This window comes from Anolis sagrei, chromosome 1, assembly GCF_037176765.1.
Source record: "Anolis sagrei isolate rAnoSag1 chromosome 1, rAnoSag1.mat, whole genome shotgun sequence".
Lineage (NCBI taxonomy): Eukaryota > Metazoa > Chordata > Lepidosauria > Squamata > Dactyloidae > Anolis > Anolis sagrei.
In genome coordinates this window covers 219,075,288-219,087,628 of record NC_090021.1, presented here as the reverse complement: position 1 = coordinate 219,087,628, position 12,341 = coordinate 219,075,288, and the positions used below count along the sequence as shown (strand labels likewise).

General features: G+C 36.0%; 1 protein-coding gene across 6 annotated transcripts in view; it reads right to left on the bottom strand.

Moving 5' to 3' along the window:
* Positions 1-2,151: 2,151 nt before the first annotated feature.
* Positions 2,152-12,341, bottom strand: part of ZNF148 (zinc finger protein 148) — a 38,186-nt gene continuing 27,996 nt past the window's right edge. For all 6 annotated transcript variants that reach the window (XM_060775151.2, XM_060775125.2, XM_060775099.2 and 3 more), the window contains one exon: positions 2,152-11,415. In XM_060775151.2, coding sequence (XP_060631134.1) covers positions 9,811-11,415 — 1,605 coding nt within the window. In that variant the 3' untranslated portion in view covers positions 2,152-9,810. The remainder of the gene's footprint in view (positions 11,416-12,341) is intronic.

Here is a 12,341-nt window from a genome sequence, read left to right as displayed (position 1 = left end):
TTGCTGGCCTTTTGGAGTTGATGAGTAAGTCTCCAAAGATGCTTTAACTAAATTTGGTGGTTTAGAGAGCTTCACAAACTATCGGAATAACTGAAAAGGGACATTGAGATAATGAACAACACAGAGACTTTGAATGGGGAGGTTTGGAAGAAGTCACTGAGAATTCTGTTTTGCCAGGAGCCTGATAATGTAAGAAATATACAGTGATAACAGAATCAGGTTGGTAATCTAAGTAGTCCTTAGATCACCAACCTGGACTTTAGGGCCAGGCAGACTGAGCCAGAAAATATGAGTACAGCAGACGGTAAAGGAGAGATTCCCCCACCAAACTGAAAGCAGAAGTGGCATGCAAAATATTGGAAAATTAAAGTGTAGAGCCCTGGAAAAGAGCCACTTCACTGAAAGCCATTGGAGCTAGTTCTGTTGAGTTTCATGTGCTCATACCAGAATTTTTCCAGATACCCAGTATTGATGCTGGGTGAACACAAACTTTGAATGGAGTATATATTGCATTCTAATTCAGTATTTCCTATCAAACACCTTTTAAAAATCTCTGTGTACAATAGCATCTACAACCAGGAAAGCTACATAAATCATAATCACAGGCTATCACTTGTGGCTGAAAATGATTTGTCTTCCATGGGTAGGGTCCTGGCAGTGTGTCCATAAGTGACTGTGGAGACCTGTTCTGGATCCACATGGTCTTTTGCAGTGAGAGCAGATTTCCAGATGGAAGGCAGTCATTACAAGGGTTTGCTTGATGCACCTTCCTCTCTGCAGGTTTTTCCCTTTCACCCTGTTTGTACCTCCTCAAAATCCACCGCACTGTTGGTAACAGCTGACCTTCAGTTGCAATGCTCGAGGGCCAGAGCTTTCTAGATTTCAGTATTTTTCCCACATTTTTAAAAGCTAACTTTAAGCTCATCTTTTAGTTTCTTTTGTTGTCCACCGACATTGTTTTTGAGTAACTGCTTTGGGAGCAGTTATACATATAAGACAGCAATATAGATGACATCAACTCAAGTCTGCCTAGTTTTTTCCCCCAGAATGACAGCACCCTTTTCTCTCTTCTAGCAACCAACCAACATCTAGTGCACTTTTTTTTCTCCTCTAGCAATCAAATTCTGGTCGCCTATAGAAATAACTCTCATATTTGAGGAGAAAGGGAGGGTAAGGATAGATAGCAATTTATTTCCATAATCCTAGTGGCTGCTATAATACTGTGGTTTTGATCTGATAAAAGTATGGCATCTTTTTAGGAATATGCAAAAATCAGGCTCTACAAACCTCAGGTGTGAAGAACTTTCCACCATGTAGCGCTGAATCCACATTTTCAAAATGATTTGACCGTACTTAGCCTTTAGACTTGGGTAAAATTGTTTATTTTAGATGCCTGAAAGTTAAATGCTTAAAAAAACCCTTTTATGCCAGTTTCTTGGAAAACTGGTGTCTGTTTATTTTTGCAACATGTGTCCTGTACTCCAAATTGTGATTGGGGTAGAATTACCTAGGAATCCTTATCTTGGAAGTGTGTTGATGCCATTTTTTAAAAGAAGTTCAGTATCTACATACAGCTATCTGCACATTCATAAATCTGAAGGTCACTAGAGAGGCTAGAACAAGAGGGAGAGAAATAAGCTAACTTATTAAGCTGAATTAAGCTGAATCGCTACATGAACCAATGGATCCAATCCACTCTAAATCCTCACGTTTATACATTTGTTGCAAATGATATCACCTTACACAAAAGCATAAAGGTGATTAGTACCCTCATGCTGATATTTTGTGAAATTTTGTTAAAAAGCAAACATTTCTCAAAATTTATAGAGGATAGTCTAATAGAAAAAAATAATATTCAGTGAAGTAAAAGCCACCCCATGAAGAAATCTGAAGAACACAAGCAAGAGGGGAAAGGTACTCTTCACAATGAAGATTTATTTCTGTGGTTGGGGACTTTCCCCAGTCCTGGCAATAGAAAAAAAAGTACAAGCTTGTTGAATAAATATTTTTGCAAACTCATTGGAAAACTACTAGACTGCCAGGGTTTTTAAATAGGGTTCCATCCTCCTTCATGCTGGCATTGCTTGAGCTGTGGGATTTCCATAAGCCCCATTGGATTGTGTGGGGTTTTCACTCTAGTATATTCAGGACTGCAGCATATATAATAAAACATTTATTAACCTTCAAAATGTTAATTCCAAGAATGAATGTACTTACTATACAAAGAAGACATGCATTTCCCCATAAGTTTAAAGCAAACACTTGTGAAAAATCTGTCTAGTGAGCCTTCATTAATAATGCCAGGTTATGTACTTTTATTTTCCAGCGCGCTGAAATTTCAACCATTGCAAATATACATTCACTTGACAGTTTTTTTAAAAAATAAACCTGAGCATACATTTTAAATGGTCTTGTAAACTCAAATTCATCATCAGGAAAAGATGTCAAAGAGCAGCAAAACCCATTATGCCACTTAAACAGATTAACTCTTATATCATTGTATATTGTTCTGTAGGTTTGTACATTTTTCGCTTTATCCTGGAACATATATGCTTATTCACTTTCATTTATCTATCACCAAGCTGTTAACTGCAGAGAATCCAATCAGAATACTGGACTGACAACGGCAAATATATACAGCTTACAAATAAGGTGCCAGTATTTTTACTGGCATTACAACTGGTAGAGTAGTAGTTGTTGTGTGCCTTTAAACTGTTTCTGGGTTATGCAGAATCTAAGGTAACCCTAGCACAGGTTTTCTTTGCAAGATTTGTCCAGAAGGGGCAAAAGGCTTTGAAGAATGAGGAAGAATGAGGAAGAACAAATCTGAACAATTTGAAAACCTGCATTTGCTTATTGTTGTGTCATCTTGTTTAAACTACTCTGTCAACTAGAAGGCAGTTTAGACTATTCTAGTGACTAGAACACAGTTATAAGAGAGAGAAAGCGTGCAAGAGAGCAAAAGCACGCAAGTAGCCTCAAAATGTTGATTGTACACAAATTCAGTATATTGAATACAACAATAGTATAGTGGCCTTGAAAGGTACATACTGTGAAACTACTGCTGCTCTTTTGACAACACAGGAAAGGAATCTGGATGCTTTTTATACTACTGGTAACATAGAGGATATGAACTTCTCCAGTCCTCTTCCTGCTTCTTGGCCACTATTTCACTTCAGTTCCAGATAAGCTGTTTATTTATTTATTAGCTAGTGTATTTTAAAAGTATTTTCACTTTTTATTTTTTTTAGAGAAAATGAGAAATTATCAGTGCTGTACTAAACAGCAACACTTCAATTATGCATCCGTTCTAATTTTGGTGTGTGATCTTTTGATTATTTTAGTCTCAGTCAGTTTCGTTTCCACAGCTTTCTTTGATGCTGGGAGCAGACCTTGCCCTTTGGCGTGTGAATCTAGAATCAAGCAAATGTATGGAAAAGAGATAAAAACAGTGATGATCTGCAATGTTCTTCTCAGGTCTGAAGCAAACAAGTTGGATTCTATCCAATTTTTAGGCAACTCAAACAAGGAGTCAACCGCTGGCCACATTATATGAACTGAGAGATGAAAGATTGACATTGGCACTTTCTGGTCCCTCCAGATATTTAGAAACATTGGCTAAACGAAAGAAAGTTTGTGCACTTCCATTAGAGGAACACAATATATATATATTTAAAAACTCTAGACCTGGTGCACCAGATTTAGCAGCAATAATTTCTCAACATCTAAAAAAACATGCAGGTTTTGAATGTAAATCCATACGTAACCACTACACAAACACACTTCATCATGACAAAATTCCTGATTTCTTAGGAATTCTGTATCATCTAATTTATTTCAAATACAAAATAATCACACAAATTCATACTTTCTTGAGGTTTATACAAAAGGATCTCTATTACTTACATTTAAAATTGAAACGAGGATTTTAATTGGCTTTTAAAAAATCATCACTCACAGTAAAACGGGAAGATCTGTTGTTGTAAGCTAAAGTAATACTGCATCACCACTGAAATAGCTATCATTTGCCAGTATTGTAGTGGATGCTTGACAACTAAAAGACAAACAAGGCATATGGACTTCAGGAAAAAGAAGAGCATATCAGAAAATGCAGTACAAAAGCATTCTTCTAACCTGCCCCTGCATTCTATTCGTTCAGTTAATCCTTTACCTTCCTTTTGAAATTACCAGATTTTTGGACTCAACTGCAGATCACACAGTGCAGTATAATAAGTATACACTTTTTAAAAATTAGGGAGTTGGATTCCTTTGCTTGACACCATTAGAAATAAAGACAAAACTACAGAGACAGAATCCAATATAATTAGCTTCCATCAATAAAATGTACCCAAACATGGTTGCAAAAGTCCTTCTACTGAAATGCTTGGCTACAATAATAAAAAGCATACATTACATATAAAAGATACCAGTGTAGTAAAAGTGACAGAGGTGAACTTGCAAATCCTTCAAAGCACACATTATATAAATGACTAGAATTTAAAAACATTTCGTCCTAAAAAATGGAAGTCATACATTTATAAATCGCTGCTCTTTCCCCACTGAATGCAGTGATGAGACTCTCAAATAATTCTGGTGCTCTTTACAGCCTGAAAGAAGACTTCAAAATTAGCTACTTTGGAGTGCGAGTGGGGGGTGTTTTGCCAAAACTGAGTAAAGCTCATCTTAACAGCTGTTAATTCCTATGGCCAAAAGGTACTTCTGTCAAAATACACAATGACGATGCTCAACTGCAATGTGAGTTATGAACCTAACCATTTCTTGTATCAATGAACTTGATTTATACTAAAATTTTATGATTTCAAATTAAATTGCAAGGATAATCAATTGGTGCAATAGCATGAAAGAACCACCCTATCCTTTCTTCTAGGACATGAATGTTAATTTTGCAGTCTTCCTCATCTTGACCCATTCATTTCATGATTAATGCATAAGTAGGTGCAGTACAGATCTACAGTCTGCTCTCCCTGCAACTCAGATTGTGCTCTGTAAACAAAGTTAAACTACAAACGAAAAAGTGGAATTTATTGATTAAAAGTATTAATTTAAACAAAGCTATTCACTTCTCCAAACAGTTTTTGGAACTATCCTTATGCTACTTGCAAAGTTAGCACAGTTAGGCATTATTGCTTACATACAGTACATCATATGCCTTCTGATATAAAGCAGTCACGTGATCTGTTCATATACAAGATTCTTTTTTCCTTTTTTGTTTAAAAACAAGCTGTAAAAACATTACATACTTTACAGACAATACAAATTCCCACATTGGTACTCAAATCTAACAAATGGAATGCATAACATTAATAAAACATCATAAAGGAAGACTGACAGTAAGTCCTTGATTGTCAAGACACATTTATATTTTATATATAAACTCTAACTGTGCAGAATCAAAGATTCAATCATAGGTACATCCTTATTTGATAACTCATATTTACAGCATAAAAAAATAAAATAAACATTTACACTTTTTTTTTTACTTTCCATCTACTGGGATAAAGAAAGCAAGAAACAACTCTGAGAAAGGTTGGCTTGCTTCCGTCTGTGTTCACTACCAGAAGATCAATCGCGCGCTCTCTCTTGTTCAATTATTATTGAAAAGAGGAAACAATGATTTATATATGTATCGCAAAAGCAACTAGAAAATTTCCCTGAAACAAAGTTGTTTTAAAATAACGGGTTTTCTTAAAACATAACAATACTTTCCCATCAATGTAATACTTTCTCAGGACATATTCTTTGCAAAAGAAGTAAGTTAGATGTGCTACATACCTAGCAAACATGCACTAACATAAAAAGAAAACATTTCCAAAAGTTGCAAGGCTTCTGTTTAAGAAAACATAAACATAATTTGTTTTATTAATAATCATATCAATTGCAAAAATTACATGAGTTTTGACCAACCAAAATACCCAGATCACAAGCACATTTCAGCCTTCTAAAGTTCTGAACTAGATGCTAATAGCTATTCTCCCGAAACTTGCAAAAGAGACCAGTCTCTTAACCAACAAAATTGTAGATTGCAAGTTTACAAGTACAAAGCAAGTTAATACTGAAATATTAAAGCAGGCTGATCCTGGATCCACCTTGGATCCTCTTCAGATATTTAAGGAACATGATACATCATAAAAACGAACATGGAATACGTTGTACATGTCCAGATGGATTTTTTTTTCAAATGATAAATCAGAAAGTGTGGATGGAAATGGAAGCCAACAGCTGTACTAAAACGTTATTAATTCACATTAGTGATCTGAAAACCCATTTTAAAAATCACAAAATAAATAAGCAAACAAAAGCAGGCATATGACAATACAATGTTATTTCATTCATTTTAACAATTGTGGCTTAGTATTCAAAGTTTGTACAAATGTTCTGCAATAGGCTTAGTTAAAGTTACAGTTATAGCATCTGTAAGACCTCAACTACAAGACTTTATACCACTGAAAAGAAATAAGAGAAACCATCTTGTGTGAGGATTATCTGTTATTCCAATTAGAAATCACCAGACTTTCGCTGAACTATCTCAATTCTGAAAATTCTTCTGTTTTGTACTAATGTCAGGAAAGGCAGGGGGTGATCCAACAGAAATGAAGTGTAGTGCACTGCAGTACATAGCACTGTATTTCTCTTCAAATTACTCCTGATCAATTGTATACCCTGAATAATTACGATAAATAGAAGGTAAAGTGGCAATTTCAGCTATAAACTCAAAAGCCAACTTCTTCATTATCATATTTATGTAAATAATATCATTATTTTATATTATGTGAATAATAAATGGAACAACAAATTGTTTTGATGTTTAAAGGGGGAAGCTGAACATACTTCCGAAACATTAATCAAGTGAGGCATTAAAACCTGATTTCAAAGTGATCGTTATTCAAACTGAAACTGTATATTTGGATTTCGTAGGGCTGTAGAACCCTAACTAAATATGTCCTAAATATGCTTTAATGAAGCATTATCCCACAAAACTGAATATTATTTCTATTAATATTATCATCAGATGTATATATAATAACATACTTTCTATTTAGGAGCAGTTTAGGAGCAGATTCTAATATGATTTTAGTTGGCAGAATCAAAACCACAAATTGAGTTTTTGTTCATGACTGAAATACTATATAAACATTTCTGTGCACTGGTGCCCACTCCCAACATGTCCCTACAAATTAGCTTCTCACTGCAAGTGCAGGAGAAACTCTGAGAAGAATATGTCCTAAAAGCTATGGTATACGTTAAGGGAATGCATGGCCAAAGGAATATAAAGCTCACTGCATGCTCACCAGAATTCCCTCATCATCTCTCTCTTCAGTTTCTTACACTGAATACTTTTGAAGGAGAATCCATGTGTTTCCTCTACACAGCTTTTAATCCTTTGCTCTTTACATTCTGACTTTGTCTTGCCCTCTGTACTTGTTCACTGAAACTTTCTTAGTGACTTCCTCCAGCAAACTTCTTAAGCTCATGATCTACTGTTAACTACAAAAACAGGAGTACTGTATTTCATCAATTCTAATATGCACACCCCACCCCACCCCCCACATCTAGGATTAAAAGGGGATGCATCTTAGAATTGCGGGCGTCCTAAATATGCCGGATATTTTTTTTAAAGAGAATTAGGAACAAACAAACAGTCAAGAGAGCAGCTTCCCCCCAGCAATCTCTTAGCTGACTTTCCCCCCAACCTCTCATGCAGATAAGATTTAGAAGTCTATGGTTTCTCTAAAGAATTTTTTTTTCTAAAATTGAAGCTCCAAAAAGGGGGTGCTTCTTGGAATCTATGACATCCTAGATTCGGTGAAATATGTTACTTTAACAGTGATAGAGATGGTTGGTTAAAATTAACACACAGTATGTGCTAACTGCCTTAGTGTAGTAGCAAACTAAAAATAAAACTTGAAACATAAGAGATTATTTTAAAAAATATTTTCACATGTGTGAATGTATCACCAATAAAGCTATTTTGACTTGATATATTTAGTTATTTTTTGCTTTTCTATGAATCTATATAGTTTAGGCAATTTATGGCAAGGGACAGGATGTAACAACATCTTATTGCAACCGTTTCTGATTCACAGGAATGACTATGGATCTATGAAGATTCATAGGCTTATTTAAGAGAGGTATCACACTGTCCATGAGTTTCATGTATATTCAAAGGTGGGCTTGAAATTGCACAGATGGAACGGGGGATAATGACTACCAGAATTAGAAGCTAAATTTAATATTGAGAATTTCTCTGGAAATTGCGATGGTTTTTCCCAACCAAATTTTTGGTGAGCAACACATCATTTGGGCTACATACTTTCTATAAGAGATGGTAAGCAGTGATGTTCTAAAACAAGTCTTCACTAGCCAGAAAATTTATATTAGTGGCAGGAGGGAGTTACCTAGGTACTTGTCACTCAGACATTAGATAAAATAATGGCTAAAGATTTCTATAAAACATCCCACTCATACAATGAAAATAAAACTTCTGTTTTAAAAACAGTTAAATTATCTCAATATTTATGTTAAGTCAAACCACACCATTTTAAAATCGTATATAGAACTAATCATTGCACCACACTATATAACTCAAGACAAGCTACTATTAAAATATCTACATAGGAGAAGAATAACAGTTAAAATTTATTAATAAATGAAATAGAGTAAAACTTCGACCAGTTATCTTTTAATTGCTTGTCCTTAAGTCACCATCTCTAGTTGACAAAACCACAGTGGCATGTAACTGGGTCAATTTCTCTGGGTCAATTTATTCTACCTAATTTAAATTTGTTAGCAAGATAACAGTTTATGTGGATGTCAAGGATTCCCATTAATTTTCATGTTTTAAATAAAAATCTGTTTGAAAACAATGCAGGCATATTGACCCTAAGGGTAGAAAATTGTTTTATTCTGGGGAATGAAAACATTTTGAAAATAATCTAAGTGCTCTAATGTTAATTATTGCAGATTTGGAGGATGAAATACAATTAATTTGTATAAATATTATGAAACTGGGAATGCAGTCTACAAAGCAATTAACTAGAGCCCAAACATCTCGACAGCTGTCATTTGGAGAGGGAAACATCAAAAATATTGTGTATTTTGTTTTTAAAGTTCTTCCCATTATTTGGGCATTTAAATAGTATGGTGTGTCTTGGACTTCCCCAAAGTATAGTAAAATGCAAAGAAATCAATAATCACAATATAATGTGTATTACTTTCTTCTTATTTCTTTTTACTTCTTGGCCCACAGTTTAGTGGATTGCTCCTCTGCACCAGCCAGAGAATATTTTCTCCAGAAATACTATACTGTCTATCCATAATTTCCTGACTATCATTGTAACTTTTGAGTTTACTTTGTTTGAATACTCTATTCATACTCCCTGCTGAAGTGCAATGGCCAGATTAACTTATTACGAAATTCCAATAGAAATAACCTAATAATAATTCTTATCCTGAAAATAATCAACATTGCCAAACTACAAAATTATTATAGGAGAGACAGCCTATCTGGGTTTTTTGGTTTGTTTCATCTTGTATTAAATCTCAACATAGCAAGTTCCTGATCTCAAATAAGCAAATAACCATCTGCCTTGTCAGTGGACACCCACATGTAAGGCAATTCACAAAAAATGGCAATTAATAAAAAAAAGTAGTTACCAGTATGCTGTACCAGCTTACTTTTTGTTATAACACAAGGTCTGAAATCTGCATAGGACTCGACTCCATCCTATAGAGAACACACTCAGCTGAGCAGACCTGTGCTAAAGTGCCAATGATAATTTTAAAAATTTCTTAGCCAAATGTCTGGCCTGTTGTGGCATCAGGTGAAGAGTTCATCCCAGCTCGTCCATCATTTACATTCACCAAGGGGAATTCAGGGAATTCAGCATTTGCCCCTGGCCCCCGCAGGTTCACCTGCCCATTAGCAGTGTTAAACTGAGATGACATTCCAGCTCTTGATCCATGGTACTGAGCCCTGAATGGCTGCTCAAAAGAACTCATTTGATACGTTTGATGGACAGGCTGGGGCTCTGCTTTCTTCTGAGAAGTCACTTGATCCAAGAAGTCCTGTGTGGAAGATGAGGAAGAATGATTTGGCTCATCACCTGAAAAGGGAAAAGAATGCTGGGAATCACCAACGATAAGTCCAAAATGAGATTTGTCTGCGGTTGTTCTTAATGGAGAGTTCATTCCTGATCGAAAATTGTTGACAGGGATAGATGCATAGACTTGTTTGTCTATACCAGAAAATGCTGGTTGCCCTGTAAGAGTCTGGTTGTCGCTCACAAAATTAAGGCTTGGGTTGTTCAAATAGGCATCATTTTGGCTAGTTCTGTCCAAAGCTTGCTGAAGAAACTTGGAATATTCCTGTAACATACTGGCTTTATCGGATGAGGAACCTTGAGAGCCTGCTGCAATATTCTCATTTTGTGCGACCTCTGATACTTCAGAAGAATTGATTGCGATACTGGAAGTCACTTCTGCATCAGCCACATTAAAAGCTATTTCATGCTGGCCATTGGCTTTATGAGAATAATGGTCTAAAAGAGTTTGAAGTACCTCATCTGGAATGACATTTTTGTCATGGTTACCTTTAATCTCTACACTCAGTCCTGTTGCATCCAATATTGATGCTGTGCTACCTTCATCTATCACACTTGCAACAGCAGCCTGAGTAACTGAAGGCTGAGAGGCAATGGTGCCTACATTCAAGGCATATTCCCTGCTGTTACTATTAGCAGCTTGAAGATACCGTCTTTTCTTTAAAAACTGCATTGCATCATCATAGTTTGTGCTGCTGTGTACAGGTTTACTGGGACCTTCCTGTAAAGCATCAACTTGGTCAATGTCTGCATTGCCTTCAGAACCCAGAAGGACTTTGTTGTCCACCAGATCAAAGGCAAACTTTGAAACCTTGCTGTCTTCATAAGAAGCTAAGGATGAAATGGTTTGACTTTGTTCCAGAGAGTGTTTCAGGCTTCTCTTACTATTAACTTTTTTGAGCACCAGTTTAGGTGGATGTATTTCTCCAGAATGTGCTTCATGTAAGTGCCCTCCACTGACAGATGAATGTGGCAACTCAACTGCGTATTCAGCCACCATGTATTCATCCTTTATTTTAGTACTACCAGCATACAAAGGCAAGAAATCATTCTTATCTTTTTTATGTTCAGATTTATCACTCCCGCATTCTTTGTCTAGCCCAGAAGACTTCAGTTTCTCAGTTTTTTGCCTTTTCTTCTTTGGCAAAGAGCTGTCTTTCAAAGGCATGGGGAAGCCTTGATCTTCATCAGGACCCAAAAGGCCAATTTTGGTAGCACTTCTGCTCGGCTTCTTGTCACGGTTCTCATGGCACATGCGTTTGTGTTTCAATACACGGTCAGTCCTTGAGAAGAACTACAGGGGATAGTAATGAATTAGAGAAAAACTAGAAGCCAACATAATAAGCCATATAGTTTGACAGTATAAACCCATCATGTAAGTGAATCTGCTGATATGGTAAACATTTCTGCATGTAACTAATGGTCTGTGTGAAAACTGCCACGTCAAAACACATAAATTAAGCACATTGAAACAATTTCAGTTATTATGAAATTTGGCCCTAACTCTTAATTAACTCTCCTGCTGTGCATAAGGACCACTTCAATACCTGTGGGGAAAGTTAGCAAATAAAAGCCCCATCATACTAGCATTCATCTCCCTCAGCCTCCCTCATCATCTAACACAGTAGTTCTCAGGTGTTTTGGCCGACAACTCCCAGAAATCCTAGCCAGTTTACCAGCTATTAGGATTTCTGGGAGTTGAAGGCCAAATCATTTGGGGACCCATAGGTTGAGAATCACTGATCTAATATTTGGTTGATAATTAAAATCCTGCTCCTGACTATACAGACAAACTGCTTATTTTAACTGCAGTTCTGAGTGGTCATCTATGAACTCACATAAATGGTCACCTGTGCAATGAATAATTTGAAAACTCCTAGAGCTTTTAAATAAATGTTTTGGTAGCAGACCCACCCACACCTCATATCAATTTGCTTCCTGCCTAACCCTCAGTTCAAAACACAAGTTGCAAACTGTTATCCAAACAGAGCTATGTTAACATTAACTGTGCAAATCGGTTTAAACTGCATATTTAACTTGTGTTTTGTTATTGGTTATAGATATCTGTGTTTCTTTGATAAACCCTCAGTTTCCCAGAAGCTGATGAAGCAGCACAAGTATCTAAGTGAGGCCAACTCCCTCTCACAAATGAAGAAAAATGTTTCAAAATTAAATTTACAAAGTACATGGTAATCACAATGCAAGCTAAAGTGCTTTACT